The sequence below is a fragment of the Cygnus atratus genome, chromosome 4 (genome assembly GCF_013377495.2).
Source record: "Cygnus atratus isolate AKBS03 ecotype Queensland, Australia chromosome 4, CAtr_DNAZoo_HiC_assembly, whole genome shotgun sequence".
Lineage (NCBI taxonomy): Eukaryota > Metazoa > Chordata > Aves > Anseriformes > Anatidae > Cygnus > Cygnus atratus.
Genome location: NC_066365.1, coordinates 58,617,724 through 58,645,472, shown reverse-complemented (window position 1 = coordinate 58,645,472; position 27,749 = coordinate 58,617,724). Strand labels below are relative to the sequence as shown.

The 27,749-nt window shown below is 39.6% G+C and overlaps 1 protein-coding gene across 1 annotated transcript; it reads right to left on the bottom strand.

Moving 5' to 3' along the window:
• Positions 1–749: 749 nt before the first annotated feature.
• Positions 750–27,749, bottom strand: SEPSECS (Sep (O-phosphoserine) tRNA:Sec (selenocysteine) tRNA synthase). Its single transcript, XM_035547137.2, has 11 exons — positions 27,490–27,749; positions 26,194–26,348; positions 23,878–23,996; positions 23,631–23,789; positions 22,542–22,695; positions 18,413–18,515; positions 16,790–16,919; positions 16,544–16,635; positions 6,317–6,410; positions 5,578–5,668; positions 750–3,866 (listed from the first exon to the last, which is right to left on the bottom strand). Exons 1-11 carry the CDS (start codon positions 27,601–27,603, stop codon positions 3,617–3,619), a joined length of 1,461 nt encoding a protein of 486 aa, XP_035403030.1. The 5' UTR covers positions 27,604–27,749; the 3' UTR covers positions 750–3,616.

Genomic DNA, 27,749 nt, shown 5'->3' with positions numbered 1-27,749 from the left:
AAAGCATCTCACGGAACAATTACAGGCATCTTAGGGGGCATAAGTTGCTTTAGTGGTTCAGACTGCAGAAACCTGAGGGGTTGTTGCCTACCCACGCACCCTGCCCCGCTGCCAAAGGTTACGATCTTCAGGAGCAGGTATCTGCAGACCGTGTTATCTGCAGACCATGTTTTCTGCAGAACAGGAAACATGCTTGCTCCACAGGCACCGTTTCTCCTACCTGCAACGCTCACTCCAACACTCCTGTTTCGGTAGTTGTTAGTACAGCTTATGAATTGCGGCAGATGCCAAGCAGACGGATTGCTTTGCTAGCCCTGCTACAAGGCAGTAACTTTTGGCAGAGCAACAAACTAGGTAGCAAGACTGGGAGCCTCCTCAACTTCTGAATCCTAAATTCTTCCAGAATATTTCAAGTGCTTGCCCTTTCCTGTTTCACCGCTGGTAACCACATGCTGTGACCCATAACAAGACAGGGACAGGTAGCTACAGAAATAGCATGTTCATGGTGCTTCTACTAAGGATTCTTGCTAAATGAACCCCAAGTGTTACCTGAAGCCCATGATGCTTTCCTAAATGTCTCATTAGTAACACGGATACTGCAGATTACAGGTTGGCTCTAGCAGATTTTTGAGGTACGTGAAAGCCTTTAGTGTCATGTGCCTATATAGAGGTCGGGAAAAGGGTTGCACCATTCATTTTTTGAGTTAAAGAGCTTCTAACTTCATTGTACAACTTTAGAAAGAACTTCACAGACGGCAAACGTTGCTAATATATTTGTTTTTTTGACAAAGCTTTGCCCATGCTATTATCATCTTTCAGCAGTACTACTTCTACGGGGTGAGACCTGCCATAGCCATGGAATCTCCCCCTACCTAGTACACAAAGAAAACGAAAACTCTGCTAATAATTGTATGTTCCAGTATTATTTTATTACTTTATTATAGATATTGGTGAATAGAGAATAAGTGGTCTATATTCTCCTTGAAAAATACTATCTATCTGTTTCAAATATGCTGTAAATAACCATTTCTTCTCCATTTCTTTTAAGGTATATTGTCACTTGAATTCCTTAACATTTCAATATAATTATCATGACATTATATAATGCTTCTGTCTATATAAACTTAGTATTAATTACAACTTACCACATCTCAGGGGACATAGCAGGCAAACACAACTGTGAACTGGTACAACTTGCCAAAGTAACAGAACACAAATATTTAGTTCAAGAGTTTATACCTCACGGTGGGCGTATTTCTCAAAATATTTTCAACTGCCTGACTTCAGGTGGAATGATTAAGATTTGTGAAGAGCTTTAATGACACACAGACACACAATTTGTAACTAAACGTGTCACGTTAAGATGTTTTTCAATTAAAAAATAGAAGGTTTAAAAACACAAAATCAGAATATAACAGTTAATTCTTTCCCTGGATATTTGTTCAGACAGATTTGTTGAAATTTTTATCCCTGATTTCAAATGGGAAACATTTTGAAGACAGGAGAAACACTACCTGAGAAAGCAGTTCAATCTAGAGTAGAAGTGAGTAAATTATTTGCAGCAGACAATTTATTACAAGAACATAAAAGGTAGAGTAGAGGTCTTTTCCTCTCAGAAAAGGCAACTGCTGTTGGGTGTTTTTTTTTTTCCAGTTTCAGGATATTATTCATCAAATCCGTATTGTAGCTGCTACCATGCACCCCCCCCCTAAAACTCTCACAACAGTAGTTCTAATATTCACATTTTGTGACTAGTCATCTAAGTCAGTAACTTATGCTCATTCAGGCAGGAAACAGCAATATCCAAAACCAGGAAGAAAGGTATCACTAAGGCCCCGTGGTTTTCACTGTCTTCTCCAATACTCTGAATACAGAGGGCAGTGAGCTACAGTTTTGTCTCTCAAGCCTGTAGGAGAACTTTACTGACTGGAAAAACTGAGGTATGGCATCATCTCAAAACAAAACCAAAAAAGAAAAAAAAAAAAGAAAGAAATTTACATCTCCTTATGGCCACAAGGACTTAGTGGTCAAGTTATATTACCTTTCTCCTAAGATGTGCTTGTACAGCAAATAACAACTGTGACTGTAGTCCAGGGAGCCATCCCTTCCACAAGCTTTAATCAATCTGAAGTGTAACTGTAGCAATAACAATGTGGGAGCAGGTTCAATTTAAACTAAAGATACAATGAGCTTCACAAGTGAAAGCGCCTTCAGGATGATTAGCAGTCTATTAACTTCCACATATTAACTTCACCTCTTGTATCAATTCATTTGAGCACGCTGGAGGGACGCTCCTTTCAATAGCACTGTTTTGATAAGGCAATTTCCAGAGGGCTCTGAATGATACGGCTCAGATCCCACCAAACAAAGTAACTAGAAAATTTCCTGACATTTGGAACTCATTAATCGTGGTGTCTCAAGTATTACTACATTACGGACAAAGAAAAATGTCTTTGAATGTTCAGCTCACTTTGAACAGCAAATGACATAAAAACCTGCATATAATGTAGTAATTGTATTTAAGAATAATTAACTAAAAATTTTGCAACCTACAGCACTGTCACTCCAGTGATATGGAACCTTTGTTCCAGGAACAGACCCCGAATCTATTGTTTCTTTTATGAATTCAAATCAGTAACTGCACACAGCCACAGAAGCGCGAGTGCCAATAGCAGGAGACAGTTCAGAAGTGGATGTCTATAAATTTAAAAACAATGGACTAAAAATGCCAAAACACCCTCAGGTCTCGCTGGCTCTTGAAACTGCTGCATTCATCCCACAAAGCATTCTGCCTTTTCAGTGGATCTCTGACCTGAGTGCCCCTATTCAAGAGTAACTATCAAAGAAGAGATGAAATGAATAAAAATGATTTTCCCTCTCCGCTCCACAGACCCATGCTTTCATCACTGCTCTTCCTCAGCATTCCATTTGGTTGCTGAACTATGAAAACGTTCTCAAGAGCTGAGTATTGGCAGGATATGAGGTATTCTACATTTTCCTTTGCCACAGATGGCTGCTTTGTTTTAGGCAGTTCATGAGATGTGAGAACATCTAAAAAGACTATTATTCCAACCCTGTAATTTCTTCACCAAGTTTCAACACTGTATTTAGTAAGGGCTATCCCCATGCGTTTATATAAATCTTTGAAAACAAAAGAAAAGTGGCAAGTAGGCAGAGGAAAAGCAAGACACGTTGAGAGCAGTGAAACACTTCTTGTTGGTTGTGTACCTAGACGGGAATTCAGCCATTGCTACAGAAAATCTCGTTAACGAAGAACATGTGCATAAGCACTCTGTGACCAAACCCAACAGTCACCCACGGGCTGACAGGCCAGGTCAAGATTTTTATGAATGTAGAGCTTTACTTTGGCAAAGTATCTTTTGGCAAAGATATTGAGTATATTTGTGTGGTGCAAAGAGCTTGTGTCTGACTTTCTAGGAAGGGAGAATAGGAGAATATCATCTGTTTCCTCTGAGCCTAAATTTCACCCAAGTTTTGTTGTTGTTGTGTTTTTTGTTTTTAGGAATAAATTTTCTGCACTGCAGATTCACAATGCAATACAAACCCCGTACTTCAAACAAAAACGTATCTTCCTGTGTTACTATGTCTGTATCTTCTAGTTTGCAAGTTGTTCTGTGCCTGTATTAGAATCACATATTTCATTCACAGTTTTTTCTTTGTTTCCTTCTTTCCTAGATGTCTTCAAACACTTGTCCAGTCTTTTTAGGAATACGTCTACATCTTGCTTTTTAATTCCAATTGCTGATGCAGCATTGAGGTAAGCACAGGGATAGTCATTTGAATGTGACATAAAGCCTTTAAAAGTGTAGTTATTCACTGTCTGTACAGACCCACAAGGAACAACCCTGAAACAAACAAAATTGTGATTCAGTTAAAGATGCCTTGAATATTTTTATGTGATACTCTGTGATGAACATATACAAATTCCTATACAGTGCAATATCTCCTAACTCTAAACAAATGCCTGTAAGCAGGCTTACAACAGGCATTCTCCAAGTTAGTGCTCAAGCATCGCTATGAGTGACAGTGGTAGCAGATCCTACATTAGGTCAAGTCTGTGGGCATAGGTGTGTGTCCCTTCCCCTTTCCAGTTAAATTACTAAGATCTTCACTACTGGTATTTTGAGCTCCCCAGCACGGGGTGAAAGACATCTCACAATCACAGAATCACACTCCCTCCTCACAATGGCTACTTTTCACCATTGCTTTTACCTCTTCCTCATCTGAAGAGCCCCTACCTATTACACCCTATTTCTCAGCAGTCAGCACACACCCATTCCCTGATAAACCGAGACCTTAACCCACACCTTTCCTTGTCAAAGGAACAACTCACCTTATGGCTATAGTTAAAACCTACAGAAGCAGTTAACACCAATCAGTCGGTCAGAATTTATTACATTCCTTGCAATCCATTTAAGAAACTGCATTCAGACACACTCCACCAGGATTAGCAGATCCTTTCTGCACTGAAGTACTCAAACCACAGCTTATGCGAAAGCCTGTGTGCTAACAAAGCAGGAAGTTGCTATTATTACCACTGCCATGCACCACGAGCCTAACATTTAAAGTCTGTCAAAATGCCAGGTCTAACTGTATATTTACTGCAAAAGAATCACTTATACAAGAAAAGGAAAAAACGGGAGCCTTTGTATCACACAAAGAACTGGAGAGCTTTAACTTTTCAAATACGGAACTTCTTGAATCATTTCAGCCAAAGATGACTGAAATTTCAGGACAAGCCAAGGTTAGGACAGGCAAATTAAAAAGAGCATCTAACTACAGTGCACATAGATTTACTGTCATTCATCTGTGCAGGAAGTAGAATAATCCAAGCTAATGAAGCATACCTTCTGATGTGGAAACAATCAACTCTGCTACAGAAAATGACATTAAGTCTACAGCAGAAGCTAGCATGGCAGCAGTAATACTCGGATTAAAGAATTCTGCCAAAACAAATTCTAAATCATTCTCTTCTTCTAAAACATTTAAACCAAAATCATTAAAAATGATTTGGCTTACATTTCCACATACCAGTGTCAATAAGAATAAATTCAGCTCAGAACGGCTCGAGTTGAAGTTTTTTTGTTTTTTTTTTTTAAACACAGCTAGTTCTGGAAAGCGGGATTTTCTTCCATATGACAAAAAGCAATGCAGGGTATTAAAAGCTTGTTCCCCTGATGTCCAGCACAACCGTATTTGTGCTGCAATAAACAAAACAAAGATCTTCCTTAAGCAGCTTACAACTTAACTGTAAGATCAGACAACAGCTGGAAACTAAATGAAACCAAGGGGTTCTAGGGAATAATGACACTAAATTAAATGGGGATAGATTATCTATTTAGTCTACCAAAGCTAACAGAGGTCCTCATTGCTAACTCAGGCAGGTACACGCATTATTAGTAGATAACACTGAGGAAAAAGGGTACTCTCGGAACTGTAATTGCCACACTGAAATCTGTAATCATGAGGCAACTGGCACAAAACAAATATTACACTATATATTTTATGAAATCCTAATACAACTCCTCCAAATTTTCAAGTTCATAGCATCCTCACCTTGCTCCAGAAACTTGTCTTGTGAAAAGCATAGATCCGAGCTGGGTAATGGCTACGTCGTTACTTTCATCTAGATTCTTCAGTGACATGGCTGAAGTAACAAAAGATCAAATTAATTCTACTACAAAGCTTCTCTTTTTCCAAAAACCGCAGGGGATAAGGTGTCTTCCAACAATAAAAATCTGGCCAAATATTTGTGTTCAGATATCAAGGAAGAATAAATATGAATATTATAGTTTCATCATTTTGTTTTCCCACAAGCTGTCATGGATTACTTCTTTGGTTGGACTGCACATAAGGCAGAGATTCTGCACAGGGAGCAACATTACTTGGACGTTCAGCAGAATTTTTGGTTAGAACAAATATCTCGAGTAGGAATTCCATAATTTCTTTTACAGCACTGTAAGATGAAGTGAGAAGTAATTACACCCTAATTTATTTTAAAATCTACTTATTTATAAAGTATTACTACATGCTAACATCTTCTGCCTGCCTTGATTACAATAAATGAGTATGTTGGACAGGAGCAATTTTGTAAAAAGTAAAGGGCCTGAGTCACTGCTTTACTGCTCTGCTTTTATAGATGGTTACCTTATTGGGTTCAATGGTTTCATCCTGGCTTAAGAACAATTTAATGGAGTGTAGTGAACACTGACTAATGTATAGGAAATGTATATGAAACTGCATTACGAATGCACAGGATATTAGAATTTCTTTTGAAATATAAAAAATAAGTTACCTAAGGATATGGGATTATGTGGTGTGTCTAACAGTCTCTCATTGTGGGTATCTGCCAACTTCTTCAGCCCACTTGAAAGATAGGAAAACATCTCCTGGAAAAAAAAAAAGATGCAATATTTTTGTTATTAGCTATCAAACAGAAAATGGTACCTATTTCACAAAACTGGTAAATCTCCATTACATCCTTTTTATGCGCACCGAAGAAGTTGTCCAGACAAATCTCTGAAATCCCTCTATAAATGAAAAGCTCCATTTCCTTAGCCCTGGTCTTCCCCTCAAGATGATGGAAAGCTCTCTATCCACACTAATATACGTGTTTGGGATGTCAGCCATTCCCTCTGTGGAACTGAAGCCTAGGGAAGTAAAATCTTTAAGAGATTACAGCTATACAGCAGATCCTCCTCCATGCTAATATCCTCTTGAAGGAGTAGACCTTTCCCCACTCCTGCAAGAGCTTCCCCTCACCCTGGCCCCACAAGCCAGAGAATGAACTGTTACCATCACAGATAGCCACGTTGTGAGATATTGTTCCTTACATTATCTTCTATTAACACATTCCAGACTAAAACCGGCACATTTTGTTACTATTATTATACAATCACAACTCCCAAAGGTTCACAGACTTTCTGTATGAGAAAAGCAATACGGTCTCTTAAGGAGAAGGCTGTGACTACATGTTTGAATGTATTTTGTTTCATACAACATATATTCTGAATACTCAGCTCTATTGTGTAGCCAGTCCTTTTCAAGCCTACTAAAAAAATATGGAAATGAATTCCTGATATTGCTTACTTGGATTCCACCCTTATTGTGAAAGTATCGTAAAACTGAGATTCATAGATGTTTTGGCTAAGATACAAGTCCCATTGCACATTAAAGTATGCTTCTCTTCCTTCATCCCTGTTTTATTTCTATAATAATCTACAGTAACTGCTCATGGTCTTCCTCAGTTTATCATCTTCCCCCTCACATATCAGCTCAAAACATGACACAGTAAGAATTAACACCACTCTTATTGTATTTGGCTTCTCTTCTGTTCTTTTTAATGCTTTGTTTCTCATATATAATAACAAAAACATGCAGATACTGGGTAGTCGTTAAAAGATACTAAACATCAGATTTCTCCTCTTTCTGGCCAGAAGGACTCTGCCTCTCAGCTACTTCCATGTGACTGCCTGTTGCAGCATCCACATCCACCTGACAAGTGATTTTTCATTCTTTAAATAGAGTTGTCTCTTCTGTTTGCAGACCAGTATCCTGTTCTGACCTGCACACTCTGACAGGTACAAATTATAGCTTGTGATCAAAATTATGCTCTTGAACAGAACCTCCCACAGCTCTTACGAAATCTAGTGAGTTTTGCAGTAGCTAAGTTAGAAGATTACAGATGTTTTTCTTAAGCCACTGCAGTGAAACCAGTCTCACTTCATGAGTGATCAAATGAACGCCGCTCCTGACTTGCGCTTCCTAATACCATGGAATGAATTCTGCCAGGGAGAAAAAGCACTATGTTACCACCTAAAGAAATCAGGCTGCAGATTCACTATCAACCAGACCATAAAACTTATGCAATACTTTGAACAACAGAAAACTATGGGAGACATCTATGGTATTCCAGAACTTGAAATCTGTGAAGAATCATTCCACTGATATTTTTAGAGGTATTTTGAAATCAAGTGATTCTGGGGCTTCGATTCTTCAGAGCTTATTTGCAGTTCCCTTGCAGAAGTTGAAAAACATTTACTCAAACATTCAAACACTTTTCCATTCCTTCTAGTCCCTCACTGAATATAAACACATTGCTCATTTGTTATTTGCTTTCCACAGTGAGCATCATTAATACGTTTAGCCATTACATCAGGATATTTTGGAATACAATTCATAAACTAATTTGCGCTCCCTCTGCTGGCTATTTATTTCTACAACCGAAGCAGAGTTTTACAGAACTATACATTAATTGTGCCTACTATGGAGATATTATCGATGAAAATAGTACAGAGAAAAGCCTATTCTGGAAAAGGAAGAAATTCCCAAGCAATTCATTTGTCTTTGTCATACCTAGGGAATTCTCTACAGCATCTCTTATAGTATTTATTAATAAAAGGACTTCAAGTTGTTATAAACAGTTACCCACTGTACTAAATTATATTAGGTACCTACGTTACTAGATCAGCCTTCACATACACAGGAATTTGGCAGAACCAGTAAAAATGCAAAGATGGGGAAAAATATCCAAATATGCATTTTTACCAGTTTGACTGAAGCTATCTGAACAAAAATTCAAAACTTCTTATTTTTATGACCTCTTGATATTTTATAGTTTCAGAATTTAAACAGTTTGTTGTAAAAGAGATTAATGGCCTCTCCAAAAAAAAGAAAAATGAAATATTTTGTGAGGTCTAATCTATCACCAACCCCTATTACAAAATATTTCTATTACGTGGAAAATTTATAAGCACCCTAAGCAATTATACACAAATGAGCTCTTACATAATTGAATTTCCATGGTAGACATTCAAGTTTTCTCCAGTGAAGCTAACTATTATGCTGAAGTTGCACTGAGCAACCCAAGCACTAAATATCAATTACGTTTCGTTATTTAATTCTCTTTCCCCTTAGAAACTTAACACTTTACAACCTCTTTGCACTACATACAGATGACTCTCACATCATGGAACCACAGAACGGTTTGGGTCAGGACCTTTAAGACTACCTGGTTCCAGCCCCCTTTAGAACCATTCCCCCTTGTGACACACCATTTCACGCATACAAAAAGAGGCTGCAATGCTGAGCATGGAGGCCTGTTCGTAGCAGCCCCAAAAAGCCCCTTTCGAAGGCTTCTTTTCTTGAAATGCAACCAAAAACACAACAGAAACTCATACGTGTGTATGTGCAACACCTACATATACCACACAGTCTCATTTATAGATTCTCTTGCATTGCAAGAGAAAAAAAGAAATTTGTTCTGAATTCATAAAACAGTGGAAACTTTAAAAAATACAAAACCTATTAAAGAACTTTGAAATCTTGGTATCACATAAAGCAGACTGGAAGACAAATTGCTGGACAGCAGCTCTGCAAAAAGGGATCTGGGGGTGCTGGCCAATAGTCAAACAGGCAAGCAGCATTTTGGGGTGCATTAAACACAGCATACATAGCCAGCTGGTCAAAAGGGGTGGCTCTCCCACTGTATTTAGCACTGGTGCAGTCTCACCCCAAGTACTGTGTACAGTTTGGGGCTCCACAACGTAAGAAAGATCCCTGAAAGGGTTGGCAGGCACGTCCTGTGACAAGAGGCTGAGGACCCTTGAGTTGTCAGGTCTGGAGAAAAGGAGGCTGAGAGGCGACCTCGCTGCTCTGCACAACTCCCTGAGGAGGGGAAGTAGAGACGGAGGTGTGGGTCTCTGCTCCCTGGGAACCGATGACAGGACGTGTGGGAACGGCACAAAGCTGTGCCTGGGGAGGTTCAGACTGGGCATTAGGGAAGACTTCCTTAGCATGAGGGTGGTCAAACACTGGAATGGGCTTCCTAGAGAGGTGGCTGATGCCCCATGCCTGCCAGTGTTCAAGAGGCCTTTGGATAATGCCTTCATTAATATGCTTTAACTTCTGGTCAGCCCTGAAGTGGTCAGGCAGGTGGACCGGGTGATCTTTGAAGGTCTCTTCCAGCTGAACTGTTCTTCTAATCTAACAGCAACAGCTTAGAAAGTCCTGCCAACCCGGTATGAAAACACTAATGCTGACAAACTCCATACTTTTTTTTTTTTTTTTTTTTTTTTAAATCAGCAAATCTTCTCGTCAGCGCTTACAAGGCCAAGAGATGTGGCTCCTTGAGGGCCATACCTCTCTCACGTGGTCTGAGTATGCACAGCGCTTCGAAGCTTCCATCCATATTCGGCACTTGCTTGACTACACACCACCGTTTAACGTAATGACTACGCCCAGTTAAACCATCTCGCCTCCATCCAGACCACAACCTGAATAAGGTTCTATATATTTCACAGGGTGAAAGTTCTGCAATACTCCCACAGGTTTGACAAACTACAGTGTAGCAAACTGACTCAACCAAAAAAAAATATGTAATGAACGTCTTTCTTCTTGCAAGAATATTTGAAGCTTTACATTTTTAATATGCAGCATTAAATCTTTTCTCTTAAATTCAATCTTAAGTAGAGCAGCAATATAAACTCGTACTGAACAGTACAAATAATTTATTCCTATCAGAACAAACCACATTTTCTTACATCAACAATAAAACATGAAATGTAAAACCAGTATTTTACTGAATTGTAAAAATCAAACAATTTCCTCCCACTCAGTGTGGTTTTAAATATTTTAGATGCACACTCCATAAGAACGGCTCCAGTTAATCACTCTAGAAAGTATACGGACAGATGAACACAGACATAAAAAGCTCCATCACACCCCAAGTAACACAGAAATATGTTTAAGACAATCAGAATTATCTTGATCATTAGCTTGTTAAGGAAAGACTGCTGTAAGACGTAACTGCTGAAGAGAAGGTGAAGCTATCACCTTTTCAGTAAGAATAGTACACTAACTAGTTAATTGGCTTAAATGGATCAGTTGCGTACACATTGGAAAACAGTTAAAAGGTATTAAGCCCGTTACGGAATGCAGGTCCCTTGCTGTCTGCCAGGTCTGGCATGACGATCAATGGAAGCCCGCTGTTTGTGGTACCACGCAGTGCAGCCCCTCTAACTGCTACGTGTGGCCTGGTTCAGACAAATGCATGCAGACAGAGTTTTAAGACCTGGCAATACAGAATACGGGACACAACGTGACTGGTACTGAGGAGATCAAAGCAGTCAATTCATAAGCATAACCTTTACATAGTAACATGAGTTAAGCAACAATATTAACAAATTTGACTCTGGATCTGTTGTTATTGCCCGCATTACAAAAGGACCTAGAATCCCTTACTGAAATTTAAAAAACACTGTTCTGAACTCTACATAAACATATAAAAAGTAATAATGAGAATCCCGTACAAGCAAGAAAAAGTGACTGCTGGGAGTTTTTTTCCATCCTTTCTCTAGCAACATCAAGGCTAAATATGACTGCAGAGCACATTCCTTATTACGTTTTCAGAAGTGGTCGTGTTTATTCAGACACTTGGATGGCATGCATGTGCCTTGCTCTCCTGTCCTCTGATTCATTGCACCATTTTATTCCCTCATATCAGAGCATATAATTTCATACTCTTGGACAATCTCATACTCCATGAATGCTAGTCTGTCAGAAAATACCATGCTATGTACATACCTGGCCCTGAGGCTGGTGTCACTGGCAGAATTTTGGATGTTTTTGATCATGGGATGGTCTACATGACACCAGGCCTGACAGGACAGACCTTTCTCAAAGTAGGAAAAGAATTTGTCTCAGGAATTAGCAGGGCTGATTGAAAGAGCTTTAAATTTCAAATCTTTGAAGGGGGAAAGGGGTAAAACCAGGCTCGCATGGGATGGCATGCCAATGTTTGAGGGGCTGGGTGCCAGCAAGGCCCTTCAGTCTGCTCCAAGATGAGCTGGATACGCTGGGGCACACTGAAATATTTCTACCATAAGTGTGAGCGGTAAGCAAGAGGAGCTAGAAGCTTTGTCACAATCCCAGAGCTACAGCATCATGGGTGAAAGCAAAACCTGGTGGGAAGAGTGCTGTGACTGGTGCGTTATGATGGACGGGTACAGGCCTGTCAGGAGGGACAGGCAGGGCAGGCGAGGGGTGGTGGTGGCCCCCGATGTGAGGGGGAGGCTGGGCTGTATAGAGCTTGCAGGGGGTGACGACACGGTTGAGAGCTTCTGGGTCCTAAAGGATTCGGGGACAAGCAAGTAAAACAGATGCCATTGTGGGAGGCTACTACATGCCACCCAGACAGGTCGAGGACACTGATGAATTATTCTACGTGGAATTAACCTCTAGATCATCCACTCTCGTCCTTATGGGTGACTTCAACTCCCCAGATGTTACCTGGGAATACCATATAGCTGACAGGAACAGGCCCTGGAACTTCCACACACGTTGAAGATAACTTCCTGGTACAAGTAGTAAGGGAGCTGACCAGGAAAGGTGCCCTCCTAAATTTGCTGTTTCTAAACAGAGAGGGTCTCGTGGCAATCGGTGGCTGTCTTGGCTGCAGTAACGATGAAGCGGTCAAGTTTAAACTCTGACAACAGGAGAAAAACTGCCAGCAAAATTCTGACCCTTGATATGGGAAGAGCAGACTTCAGGCTGCTCAGGGAACTAGTTATTAAGGACTCCTGGGAATATGCTTTTGAAGGTATTAGGGTCCATCAGTGCTGACCACTTTTTAAGAGCCCTCTCTTAAGAGTGCAAGGACAGGCAATTCCAAGGTGTCAGGAGTCAAGCAAGCAGAGCAGAAGGCCAGGCTGGGAGAGCAGGAATCTTCTTCTAGAGCTTAGGCAGAAAAGGAAAGCGTATGACCACTGGAAACATGGTCAAGCAACATGAGAGGACTACAGAGATGTCGTTCACCATCGCAAAAAGAAAATCTGTGTGGCCAAAGCTCAATTAGAGTTGAAGCTGGCCAGTACTGTGGGGATAACAAAAAGGGCTTTTTAAAGTACATTAACAGCAAAAGGAGGACCAGAGATAATATCGGTCCATCATGTGATGAGGATGGCAACAAACAGCGACATGGATAAAGCAGAGATGTCTAATGCCTTTGCCTCTAACACTGATGATGGACCCTGGGGCCCCCCAAGCCCTGAGCTGGGGTACCATAACTGGGGGAACAATAAAATCCCTGCTGACTAAATTTGTTCAGGATTTGCTGCTCCAGCTGAATGCATGCAAGTCTGTAGGGCCTGAGAGGATTCATCCCAGCGTACTGAAAGAGCTGCCTGATGTTACTGCAAGACCTCTCTCAATTATTTTTCAATGGTCTTAGGAATCTGGAGAGACTGGAAGCTGGCAAATGTTGTTCCAATTTTCAGGAAGGGCAAGAAAGAAGACCCTTGTAATTACAGGCCTGTCAGTCTCACTTCAGTGCCTGGTAAAATTACGGAGAAAATTATCATGGGAGTTACTGAAAAACACTTGAAAGAGAACACAGTCATTGGTCATAGCCAACAAGGATTCGCAAGAGGAAAGTCCTGTTTAACTAACTTAATTTCATCTTATGACAAGGTTATCCATCTAGTTGTCCAAGGGAAGCCAGTAGATGTGATCTTTCGGGATTTCAGCAAAACTTTCAGTACTTCTTGTCACAGTATCCTTCTGGACAAAATGCCCAGCACACAGCTAGAGAAACACACAATACAACAGGCGAACAACTGGATGATGGGTCGGGCTCAAAGGGTTATAGTAAAGGGGGTTACATCAGGCTGGAGGCCAGCCCCTAGGCGGGTCCCCCATGGCTCAATTTTAGGGCCAGTTCTGTTCAGTGCTTTTATAAATGATCTGGATGCAGGACTCAAATGTATACTAAGTTTGCAGATTATACTAAATTAGAAGGAGCTGCTGACTCTCCTAAGGGTAGTGAGGCCTTGCCAAGAGATCTTGACAGTCTAGAGGGCTGCAATTGAATGAAGTTAAACAAAAACAAGTGCTGGATTCTGCACCTGGGATGGGGCAGTCCTGACTATATGTACTGACTGGGGAATGAGAGGCTGGAGAGCAGCCCTGCGGAAATGCATCTGGGGGTTCTGGTCGATGGGAAGTTGAATGTGAGCCAGCAGTGTGCCCTGGCAGCCAGAAGGGCCAGCAGTACTCTGGGGTGCAGCAGGCAAGGCATTGCTAGCTGGTTGAGGGAAGGGATTGTCCTGCTCTGCGCTGGTGTGGCCTCACCTCGAGCACTGTGTGCAGTTTTGAGCACCACAGTACAAGAAGGACATAAAACCATTGGAGAGCGTCCAAAGGAGGGCTACAAAGATGGTGAAGGGTCTGGAGGGGAAGACATATGAGGAGCAGCTGAGGTCCCTTGGTTGGTTCAGCCCAGAGCAGAGCAGGCTGAGGGGAGACCTCATGGCGGCCTGCAGCTCCCTCACGAGGGGAGCGGAGGGGCAGGCGCTGAGCTCTGCTCTCTGGGAACAGCGACAGGACCCGAGGGAACGGCATGGAGCTGGGACAGGGGAGGGTCAGGCTGGGTGTTAGGGAAAGGTTCTGCACCCAGAGGGGGGTCGGGCACTGGGACAGGCTCCCCAGGGCAGTGGTCACAGCACCGAGCCTGCTGGAGTTCAAGAAGCATTTGGACAATGCTCTCAGACACATGGTCTGATTTTGGGGTGGTCCTTTGTGGAGCCAGGAGTTGGACTCCATGATCCTTGTGGATCCCTTCTAACTCCGGAGATTCTATGATTCTATGACTGTTCCTTTCCCTTGGTCGCATGAAATTAATCTCTTCTCAGTAATATTTTGATCTCTCTGGCTTGAGCTCAAATAACTTGAAATAACACTCATGAATAAGTATAAAAAGAGAAAGAAAAAGAAATATCGGAAGTTTTTTTATAGCTGACTTTGTGTGAGTAGGTGTAACTGCACCAATATAGAAAGGAGTACTCAATGTCAAGCTATAAATAGTTCCTGCTGAGAGCCTAATAGCTCTGCCTCTGCCTTCACACAGCACAGGCAATAAACTATCACTATTACATTTTTACAATTCAGGAACAAACACATTTAAGCAAAAAAGGTTTCTATTCCTACAGCAAATCCAATAAAAGAAACATATTTATGCCATATATAAGGCTTTGTTTATAGAGTATACTCACACTTGATATAAAAAAGACCTGAAGTTGTAAAAACGTAATGCTTTATTCACTTTAGAATCCTACTTCCAAGAAAACGATATAATTTAAAATATACAGCTATTCATTAAGACAATTTACTTCTGAAAGAATTATTATTTATGACTTGAACAATATTTATATTGCCCATTATGTTATCTGCTGACAGTGTAAATCTAAACATCAAAGTCAGTATTGCAGAAGACAAGATAAATTCACTTGAAACTCTTTTGGAGGTGGGAGTAAAAGGGGTGAAATATAAAATTTTCTTTTAATGAAGACACGAAACATAGACAGCAATACGCACAGCAGTCCAGAATAAAACAACGTTAGAAACTGTATTCCAACAGTGGAAAAACCGTGACTGCTTTCAGTGTTTCACAAGCCGTGTTTTCACTTTGGTGGTACAGATCACTCCATACCCTAAGTCAACTAAGCTGGTTTTTTTTGTTTGTTTTTTCTATATTCTAGCTATTCCTAGGGATCTCAATTCCAGTACAGAGTATCTGCATGCCTGTACAAACAGCTAGAAAAAAGTCATAGCATCTAGCACTACTGCTCTGCTCTGATATCAGAGGCAAGAGCAAGCTGTCAGCAGGAAATAATCGGAACATATTTCATAAATAAAATAATGGAGCATATCATGCATGATTTAAAACTATTAACCTACAGTACGTAATCCACAGTATTTCCTTGTCTAAAACCCTTTACAAAAATATTTCTCTATGTTAATGCACACAGATAGCAAGATCAGGCCTTTAATACGTCCAGAATTAAGGACAACTCGATATGTACAGGTTCCAACTTTAAACCACAGGAATATCTGTGCAATGCAGTTATATCCAACTTAAAACACACAGTCTGGGAGAGGCACAGAAGAAACCTAGCTCTGTATCTAGATAAACGCCTTAAATTACAGTCTTTTAATCTTTTTGTGGCCATACACAGCATTTATTATTTTTAACTTATTGGAAGCTGTGATTCTCTAGAGAACGCTGTACAAAAGCATTTAATTAAACACTACCATAGCACAAAACCACGATATGGCCGAATGAAGATGAGCAGAAACCCCTGGGTTAGCTCTGCGTGTCCAGTCTCATGCTTTGCTCCTGGAAGCATTGTGATCATAACAGTTCAGCACTTCTCAGATTCTACTGGGCAAAATCCTACTGTATTAGTCATACTCTGTAACAACAAATATGAATACTGCACAAGACAGATGGTACAGGACCTCAGTTTAACTCTCTGGTTTGGAATACAACAAGGAAATCAGGCTTATTCATGAACACCATTTGGCCATGAAGTAATTATATTGTATTGCCTTTCCAGATTAAGAACTGTGTGCTCCAAAGAAATTCAACAGCTTTCTATATAGAAACAGGATTTACTACGCAAAGCAGTTTTGCAACAAGACTCTTAACAGCTGACTTCAAGAAAATTCTGATTCCCAAAAAGCTTACCTTTCTCTCTTTCAGTAACTGTTTGTAGCCACTGGCACCTAGAGACAGAAGTGTAATGAGGACATCTAAAGAAGGAGATGCAGAAGCTCTTCCTGGAAAAAACAAACAAACATACCAAACAAACAAAAAAACAAACCCAATATACAGATAAAATTAAAAAAAAAAAAAAAAGAAGTGAAAGATAGCTGATAATCAAGTTTTCTGCAGTTACTTTGTATGGATGAAATCAGTCTGTGAACTACTTACCTGGATACATTTTGCTGATCTCCTGAACGAAGGACGCATCGAAGCCAGCAATGATAGCACCACCTACTGGAACCATAAAATTTTTGTCCAAGCTCTGAACAAAAGCATCTATTCTGCCTACTCGAGCACCCTTTATCAAAAGAAACAACAAAAAATGCATAGCATACATTAGAAGAGACTTATGATAGCATCATTATTAAACATAATTCAGCAATGTAACTGAAACAAATGTAATTCCTAAAACTCTCTGATACTGTATTTGTGATGAACAGTTAAAAACTGCAATATTACCTTTTCTTAGTGTTGCTTATCGTTATTCATTGTCTGCTTACATAGTGCCTTAAAAATTCTTATTTTGCTGCAATTTGAAATATTGGTTTAGTTCCTGCAAGTCTATAAAATGTAGCTCATTTTCAGTAACTACCAAAGAAATCCTTGCAATTTAATGGAAATTATGCAGTTAAAACTGTACAAATCAAAAAGCTTCACAGATTCGGACAGTAAAGGGCTACAGGTTAATGCTTCATTAGAAAAGAAACATTTTTTTCTTGAGATATATAAATATAGCAAAGTATATATAAATAATAATATATATAAATACATCAGCATCAAAACAAGAGGACTGTGACGCTCTCTCATGGAAAGGGAGCTGGGGGGGTCTGGTTGATGGAAAGTTGAATGCGAGTCAGCAGCGTGCCCTGGCAGCCAAAAGGGCCAACCATACCCTGGGGTGCAACAGGCACGGCGTTGCTAGCCGTGGGGGCACCACAGTGTAAGGTCATAAAACCATTGGAGAGTGTCCAAAGGAGGGCTACAAAGAGTTCAAGAAGTGTTTGGACAATGCTCTGAGACACATGGTCTGATTTTTGGGTGGTTGTGTGTGGAGGCCAGGAGTTGGACTCCATTATCCTTGTGGGTCCCTCTTAACTCGGGATATTCTATTGATTCTATATAACGCTGCCTGCAAAATTAAGATCCAATTAACCTCCACACAACAGATTCCCCCTCTTCCTGGAAAACAAAATGTCCTTATACCTAGCCAATCACACATTCTTAAAGGGAAAAAATAAAAATAAAAATGGTAGATTCTGCTGTGCGACTTCAGTTTGATTAATCCTGTATAATTGAACTGTACAATTAAGAATTATGCATCATAACAGAACCTGAAAAGTATATTCAGGAAGATGTATACATATTAAATAATATGCAAGTAGATACATATTAAAGTACTATTTTTTTTTTTTGGAAAACTCAAAAGTTGAAAAAAATTGAAAATCTGTAACACGTTCTGTTGAAGGTTTAATCCACATTCAAGTATGACCCATTATTTTACAGTTAGTTATGTCAGTAAGTTTATGAAATATTTTAAGAAAGATTAATAAGGACATTATTCCATCATAACAGACACTTTTTTATTAAATTAGAAGCACATAATGGAAATAACAAGTATTGTTTTAAGTGCTGTTTCCCTCTGCTCCTTGTTCTCAGAAAACTGTTCAACTACCAGATATGCACAGGATTAGCCTTGGAGCTGTGAAACATGACAAAATTTGCTAGTATTGTTTCTAATTAGAGATTTTCTCATTTTTGTTTAATAAAATATTTGAAATACACAGTTCCTACCTGCTGGATGAGATGCATACATTTTGAAGATTGAACTCCGTAGGCATTGTTGACAATATGGGGAATGTCATATCTAGCACAAATGACAGCCAGCTCCTCCAGCCTGTGAATATAAAACTGTAATTTAGAGAAATACTGATAACTGTAATTCATGCTATCAATCAGACCTTTAAAAGACTGAAAGGTCTACAAGAGATGAGAAGAACTTTTTTGATTAGTGCCTCATGGTAGTAGTTGTCACCTTAAGCAGCAAAGGTTAAGAAGAACCTGTTAGCTTTTATACATACTACAAATTGTTGACCCAGGCTGAAATTTCTCATGCTTCACTGAAAGTTTTGTCTAGAACACAGTAAATAGATCCCAAATCATTCCGTTTCAGATATTAACATCTTTTTCATGCTACTTTAACAATAACTAACAGAACTTCAGCTATTTACGCACTTTTCCTTTTCTTTTAATATTCAACCTGAAAATGGCCTTACGGAAACTTCAGGGTGTGTCTTGGGAATTGAGAACTGAGAGCTTCATAAAAGAGGAAGTCTTTACATGTTTCTGGTTATGCTGTTGGTTTTTTGTGTGTCGTTTGTTTGTTTGTTTCCTTCAAAGAGCTAGTATTCTAAATGAAATCAGCTAAGCTGATTAACAGAAAAGACATTCTTCAAAGGAATGAATAGCCTTAAAATGACAGCTTTGAATGGATAGCCTTAAAATGTCTGAATGTGGAGATCAACACATTAAAACTTTGTTCAACTGTTTACTCAGAAATAAAGAGAAATTTTCATTTGCCTTTAGAAACTCCCCAAATTACATTGAGTTCAGCTTGGATCGATTTCTCAGTGAAACTAGGATTTATGTGGATGCAGAGGTCATTTCCATTAAGGGACTTCAGCTTTGTAAACACACATATGCTTAGTAACCTTTTCAAGGCACTCCAATCATGCTTCATTTTCTTTAATCCCTTGATTTTTAACAAACTAATGAATATCTTCTAAAAAGAAAAACTGTATGTAAAAAATAAGGTAATATACAATTTAAAGTGATGATAAAAGGTAATACTAAAAACAACAACAGAAAAATCCAAGCCTTCAATGTATTTTTGACTAGATCTCCTTTTGTACAGCCTCTCTCTGTGATTTACTGACACCCATATAAAATGTGACAGAGGAGGAAAACATTTTCCAAGAGGTGACATTCCTTTGTATTCTATTTTTATTACGTTGCCCAGCATTGTTTTGTAATGCAAAACTCAGCCGTAAACCTCAGGCTACATTTTCTAAACTTCAATCCTTAGGAAAACAGCATCATTACAGTCTTATTTCTAAAGAAATCACTACTATGTAAATCACAAGTACAACTAGGTAACACCAGTAGCATCGGGTATGTATTCATTTTTTACAGTCAAGATATTCAGCAGGAGCTGCATGTCCAGTAATTTTTCACATTTATCAACATCCTGAATCCTGAACTACATAACATTAGCAGGATACTTCAGGAAACATAACACTACACAGGGTAAAGTTTTTGCCCTCCGATCTGCTGATGTAGATCAGACTCATCCCTCGCCTTCCAAAGAGACTCAGAGGAAAATAGTTCCCCCTCTGACAGGCTTCTTTTTAAGTGCAGGTAGAAGATTTCACCAAACTGGAAACACGAGGGTTTACTGCTATGTGCGCTCACCTTTCTCAGCTTGCTGAGCCTTAGAGAAGCAGTAAGCTGTATTCTACAAATCCTGAAAACAGGAAAGGCTCTTTACTTTTCCTACAATTATTCTACTGAATAATTAGATCCATGCTACAATACAGGATGAGAGGGCTATAGCTTGAAAAGAATATGTGATTATGCATGGGAAGCACACAATTAAGCACACCACTTGTCTGCTTCCAAGGATTAAACTGAACCATTAAGAGCAGCTAGTCATATCAGAAAAATAAAGCATTAATCTAAGTTAGGCTACTACTCAAGTTCCTAAAAGTCACAAACAGGACTTACAGAAGTATTTTCCAATTTATTCCTTCTTTCTCTCCTGCCTGTGAAAGTTCATTAAAAAAAAAAAAATCTTTGCTCCTTCTTCTAATACTAATGAAAGTAACAAGATTGAGAGAGGGCTCTGCTAAGTACAAAAATTAACCGAGAAGATACTTTTTTCCTTTTGTTCTCTTTCAAATACAGTAGTTTTAGAAACAACTCACAGCAACAGCAGGTAGAAGACTATCAGAGAACTGATGTCTCTCCAACAAAGGGATTTATACAGTAGTGCATTATTCCAATAAAGTTAAATAATAGTTCAAGGGAAAGCTATAGGTACACAGGCACAAACATCTTCCCTGACCTTCTAACAATCCTAAGTCACTAAAAATTATAAAACACCAGTACAACTAAACAAAACCTTAAAAATGTAAACTATTTAAAAACAGACTTATAAAATGGTACCCTCCAGAAATGCTGCATTTTTCCTTCCTGCAGGAAGATGGATGTTATGGCCTTCAATAGCTGACAGTATCCTTTAAATAGAAAGTGCGTTCATTTCCTCCTGTATCTGTGGTATATCATAACACAGCACCACTACCTAATATTTCATCTCTTAGTTGTGGAGAACAAAACAATCGCATGTCAAAAAGAGAAGGCAGATAAGGAGAAGATTCATTTACCCGAGCTGTAAAATAGACCATTCAATTTTGATAGCTCTGATTTAAGCTAGCCAATAAATTTGCAACTCAACTTCAAACAATGCTCATAGTATTCTGACAGAATTATTTGTTTTTAACTTCCTTCTAGCAACTAGGTTAAACCTCTGATAAATACTGTGTGTTTTTTTTTTTAAAGGTAGGAAATCGGAAGGAAACATGCCTTTACTCACCATGTTTCAGACTCAATAACGTTTCTTTTCTAAACTTACAAAAATTCAACTAATTTTCCAGGTAACACAATAACAAGAATGCACTGCAGATGAAAACTAAACATAAGCCTTCTCAACTTCATGACAAGCACAAAATAATTAAAGTGAGGCAACTGAGACACTATATTTAAAAACATGTAGAAAATACACCCTGTTAATATCTTGTACTTGCACGTAGTACATGCTGGCCCACAAAAACGTACCTGTTCAATTTTAAAACGTTGCAAATTTGCTTCTTAATACTTATTTTCATAAGCAAAGAGAGAAAGTGGGTTTTGCAAGTAACAATGACGCTTAATTTGGTCAAATAACTCAACATACCAAGGACTTTATCTAGAACCATACTCCAACAAGTCATTTTCAGATTGAGAAATTTTTCAAATATTTCAAAACCAATCTACACATCAAAATAATGACTCAAATATGTAGTTTCCTGTCCCATAACTGTAGTGTCCACCTCTGCTTCAGCTAGTGCTTGAATTACGTATTTTTATAGCAACTACAGAAGTTATGCATATGGACATGTAACATTAGGAAGGAGTGCAATGTATTTTAAGTGGCGATTCTTTTAATGGTGATTTAACAGCTGGAAATCATAAGCAGCAGCAGCAAGCAGGCAGCAAATGTTCAAACCAAGATATGTTACAGTAGAGCAAATCGTATGTTATACTCCTACAGCACATCTGCCCGACATATTTTCAAGAGTTTTCTTGTACCAGTATATCTTTATTAGTGCTACGGACACCAGCATAATACAGAAAAGAGCGACTCAAACAAAGATTTCAAATGTTGGCTGTAGGGTTTTTTTGTAGTTTTTAATTAATAGCCTAGGAAAATTCATCATTGACTACAGAAGAGTAGAACAGGCAAGAGCAATATTAAAATTTGGCGTTAGCTGTGGAACTATATTTTCTGGACTATGTTTCTACGTAAGTCTACTCCTACTACTTCTATGAAATTACAAGGCAAACCACTGCCAAAGCGACATTCGTTATACCAAAAGTGACCTCAGTCATATGAGAGAAGGAAGACCTATATTACTTCCTTCCATCATACACTTCTCTGAAAGCGGAACATTGTTTGACAACTTGCCGTTACCCTTACCCAAGGGGATTAGGGTATCTGCCCTAGTTGTTGGCAGTAATTAGGCAACGTGAGGAAGACAGGCATCCAAAACACACAGTTTTTTTCACAATGACAACAAATAAAGCACTTCTTACGAAGACTACTTACCTATCAGGTACCCTTGGAGCAAAGCAAGACGTCGTTGAATGCACACAAAGAATATTTTCAGCACCGAGAGCCTTGATTTTAGCCTCCACTGCTTCAATATCTGTCCGTAGCTCATCCCCTTCTAGTACATTCTCTATCACCACAGGCTCAAAACCTAACCAAATGAAACAAGACCTGAATGTATATCATCAAATCTCCAACTAATTGTGGGGTTTTAGTTCTAGTATAAATCAAAAAAAAAATTTTTCTCCTTTTAACAGATTCTTTTAGGTTTGGATTAAGAACATAGACACATTAGTACAGAATCCAGTCCCTCTTTCTAATTGTTGCTTTTATCTAGTGAATCTTTTATGCAAAAAATAAACATTTCCTAGGAACTAGGACCAAAATCTATGCCACCACTTGCTCACTGAGCTGGAGAATTATGATATCCCTTACTCGCCCTTTCCTTGATCCCATAAATCTGCCTGTAGGAGGGGACAGAATCAGAACAGGGACAGACTTCTACCCTTAGCTTGCTTATAATCTGGTAAACAAGGAATTCCATTTGAGAAAAAGATAAGGTTTGAACTAAGTAAGGCACCAAATTCATTTTCTGAGTGAGCACTGACACTGCAAGATTACAAACGAATGGGGCAGCTAACACTTGCCATGTTCCAAAATAAAAAAATGTGCAAGTCAGACGTCTAGCTTGTCACCTTCTGATCCCAGTTCGTAGGGGACATTTGTATTTTGCATAAATCTGAGGGGGATGTGAACCATGAACCTCAGTTTTACAGCATTCTCAGGAAAGCAAATTGGGCATCTAACTAAGGAATGAATGGTAATTTCCTCAGTATCGTGCTCTCTACTGACTACTTTATGCATCTTCCTGCCTCAGCATATTCCAACATTTTATAAAGCGTTAGGAAAACTCATGCGATTGCATGTTAGAAATCAGGTGTGTAGAAATAAAGCACTTAGCACTGCTATGCATTAGACCTTTTCTAGATCTTACTCCAAGCAAGTGAATTCAGGATCACGCTGAAAGATGAAGATTTATAACCTGTTAGAAGAACACAATTGTGTAATCAGTTGTCCCTATATTACCTGCAGTTATCATTGATTTAAAGCAAGATTTCTGGTCTATACGTGGCCAAATAATGTATTTTGCCTTCGGTCTCTTGTGCCGTAATGTTAAAAAACACAGAGTTAGACTCATGCCAGTTGCCATAGGAACCACAAAGCAATTGGTCACTGTCCGGACACCTGCACATAAAAAACAGAAGTAAGTCAGAAATTAACATGAAGAACACAGGATGTGTCTACACAAAGATATTTTTAGATTTACACCTACCAGCCAGCTTTATAATATCCAGAACTACTGAATTAGTAAGTTTGTTCAAAAGGCTGGACCCTGCAGCTTTAGGCTGGACTGCAGAGATATCACCCGACCTTCCGATTCCATGGATCAACCTAAACAAAGAAGGTGGAAAACACAGATCAAATTTTTCATGTTTCAAAGCAGTAATTCTTGCTGACTGAAAAGAACTGTTTGATAAACAACTGCAGAAAATGTATCCAACGACATACATTAGTACAAAATTGTCCTTTTTTTGTTTTGTTTTGATCCATAGACTAACCATGTTCCAGAATGCAAATAAAAACTTGGAGAAGGCCCAAAATTGCAACATCTTTAGCATCTGGCAGGCTTACTTTTAAATACACCCCAGCAACTTCTTGATGCCTGTTGAACTAGCATTATAAGTACTGATATGACCAGACACAAAAATCCAAAGCAAAAAAAATCAGTTGCCTATAGTGTAACGTAGTATAGGTACGGTGGTACTATAGGGATACTCCCCTGACAAATTCTTTACCTTCACAGGGCAAAGAAGTAAAATATACCATGACAAAACACCCTCAAAGGCATTTAAGTTAATGTATCTCTTTGCCCATCTCTTTCTACACCTTCAACTCATCTACCTCATTGTACTATTCAATTCATCTATCGTACAATACTGTCTCTCTCTGCATTCTACATGTATAAATAATGTTTATAAACTGTGCTTATAAACCTTAGATATTATTTAGCACCTTTCAGGATTGAAGTATCCTCAAATCATTTATAAAATCTAAACTGGCAGAAATAACTTTACCTATGGCTAAAATGCAGCTGTTCAAGTAAGCTACTAACAATACACATTTGTTTATGCCTTTAATTCTGTTTTTGTCTTGGGAATGGAGTAAAATGCAGTCTCATGAGTGGATGAAAATCAGAACTTCTTGGAGCACAGTTTTACAGCTTAGTGTTTTTTCCCCACTTCAAGCTATGGTTTGAAACGAACAATGGCTTGATAATCAGTTGAAACTTGCACCCAATCCTCACTATCAAAATATTTTCTTCCCTTAGTTTCTGCTGCTATGTTCTTAATGGATGTCTCACACTTTGTTTTCTTTTCTGCACATATTTACTTCTTTCTAAGGAGCTCTCAAAGTCTGGCCCTTAGAATGCGTTAAGCAGAAAGGACAGACAGCTCCACAACCATCTTCTGCCACCTCTAACCACTACCAGTTAGCTGGTAAATCTCACTCCAGAAATAAGTGGCATGGAGGAAAGCCTCTAAACCTTTCGTTGCTATTGCTTACACTCACAGGTGAAGGTGAGATGCCATAGCTAAGGACAGCCTAGGCTCTCTATGGCCAGAAGCTGGGCCTGCCTCCTCCAGCATCTTCAGCAAGCAGCTATGTAGATACTCCACTGGTGTGACCCTACCTCCCTCACGACATGTCTTAGACTAGACAGCAATACAGAAAACAAAAAACCCAAACTGATGTACTAGTGGTTTTCTTCATCAATTTTTCATGGTATGGTAGGGTTTCAGAAAGCCATTAAGCTTCAGTAATTCAAATTCCATATGGCAAAACTCACAACAATTCTGGTCTCTAATATGCTTTTGTGCTAATATTTCAAGGATAAACATTCCAAGAAGTTTCACTGAGTTCATTCATGCTGGACGGAACATCAGCAAAGACATTCACAGTATGGAACACTATGCAAAAAAAAAAGTTTATCTTCAGATATTAATGCAGAGCCACTAGAATTATAGCATTCAAAGCACCTGTCAAGTGTAAGAAGGGCTTCAAGCTATTAACAACTTTTCTAGTCTTCATAAACCTGCTTACTTCATATATAAATTTTAAATAGACTGAGTTTTTATGCACATATCAACTTATCACATTATAAATATATTAATGAACATTAAAAATACAAATAGCTGTTCACTAGGAACGTTCAATACTTTAGAACTACAACATTCAGTACTTTTGAATAATACACAGAAGGAGAGCTGCACAGCGTTAAAAAGGCAAGTAATGCATGAATTATTTTAAAGCAGGAAGATCTCTCCTTGCATTCAATCAATTCGACAACTCAGGCTTCTATCACTTCAGCATACAGGACATAACCCTGACAAAAGATTTTTGTTACATTCAAGACTTTCCAATGAGTTATTAATGAAAATTTAATACAGAAAGTTGCATCAAGTCAATATTGCATTATACTATTTTTCTCAAATGCTATCTAGGTCTCAGATAACAATTCACAGTAAAATAAGCACTTTGGAAACATTAATAATAAAACAGAATAATTCAAACTGCCAATAAGGTGTACCTGTAATGCCTTCGGGCTACAAGTCCTGACGCCACTCTTCCTTCCCTCTCACCCACACCGCAGTTGCCCAGGAAGTTATTGCTATCCATTATGGCAAGCTCATGAAGAAACAGTTCAATGGTGCTTTCATCCCATCCATCTTCAGGACACTTTCCCTTAATAATAATATAAAGATAACTCCTAAACTTGGAAATCAAGAACAAACACATCTTTATATAATCTGGTTGATTGATGTTACCCTTCTTTTCCATGCTGAACTGTAGTTTGTATTTTGATTCTGCTTTCTGTTTTTTGTTACCTAGTGTTACAAACTTGTATTCAGAGAAATGTTCAATAATGATTTTTCCATATATTCAACACAATTACCATTAGCATATCCTGATATTAAAACAGTCAGAGTATTTTTCACTTTTAAGTACCCTTTAAGGTACACACACCACCACTGCAGCACATACATGCTAATCGCTCCCTAGAAGACTACAGATTATTTGATGTATACTCCACACAAAAGCCTAACACTGCAGAAATTCAGCAGGGCAAACTGGGCGAAAACGAGATAATTGGGATAATAGTTAACAAAAATACTAATTATAAGCGGAATATAGTTTCAGCTGTAACTCATCTTCCTATCCACATAGTTTCCTTTCCAGTTATTACCCTAATACTTCAAGACTTAACTACCTTCTGAAAGTAAGTTGTATAGGACTGCAACCAGATACAGAGTTTTGTGCGCTCCTTCCGGTGTTAGAACCGCAGTCATCTTGCTGAAGTACAGAGAAGACCCTCAAAGGAAAGGCACTGTAAACTTGTAAAGCATTCCTATTGCAGTATTGTTTCTGTTGTTGTTTTGTTTTTGCTTTCGGTAACAAAGCTAATTCAATCGTATTTTTAGGTTAAACGTGTTGTATGAAAGCGAAGTCTGTCATGGTGCATGATGTGACTAATGAAAACGTTTGAAACATTCAAGAGACCATCGATAATGGCTCCGTAGACAAAGAAACACATCCCTCCGGCACCTCACGAGAGGGATTTCATTTCGTTATCAACGCATTTCGAAACGATTTGGCTGCCTGCCACCTTCCCTCAGCACCGCGCGCCCTGAGGCAGCCCTGAGGCAGCCCTGAGGCAGCCCTTCGCCCCCCCCCGCCCACGCCGCGCGGCCCGGGCCGGCCCGTGGCAGCAGGGCCGGGCACGCCGCTCTCCCGGGGCCTCCCTGCCCGAGATCCCGGCCCCAGCTCGGAGCCCCCCGGGCTCAGCCGGAGCCGGGGCCGGGCCGGGGGGCGGCACTGCGGTTACCTGCTCCAGCAGGGCCCGCAGGAGCAGCTCATGGCCGCGGCGGCCCTGCGCCCCCTGGCGCACGTAGGCCGCCGCCACCAGGCGCTCGCTGGAGCCGAAGTTCTCCGCGTTCATGGCCGGGGGGCGAAGCCCGGCTCGCCCTCAGCGGAGCGGAGCGGGTTCGCCTCCACCGCCGCTGGCAGCACGGCCGGCCGCTGCCCGCCCCGCGGAGCCGCATGCGCCGCCTGGCTGCTCCGGCGGCCCTCCCCCGGCGGAGGCCG

Excerpts from the sequence above, each read along its gene's own strand:
- SEPSECS (XM_035547137.2), bottom strand. The coding sequence starts at position 27,603 with ATGAACGCGGAGAACTTCGGCTCCAGCGAGCGCCTGGTGGCGGCGGCC. Across the intron at positions 26,349-27,489 it reads TGCGGGCCCTGCTGGAGCAG|GGAAAGTGTCCTGAAGATGG; the intron begins GTAACCGCAGTG and ends ATTATTATTAAG. Across the intron at positions 5,669-6,316 it reads ACATAATCCCATATCCTTAG|CCATGTCACTGAAGAATCTA; the intron begins GTAACTTATTTT and ends TTGTTACTTCAG.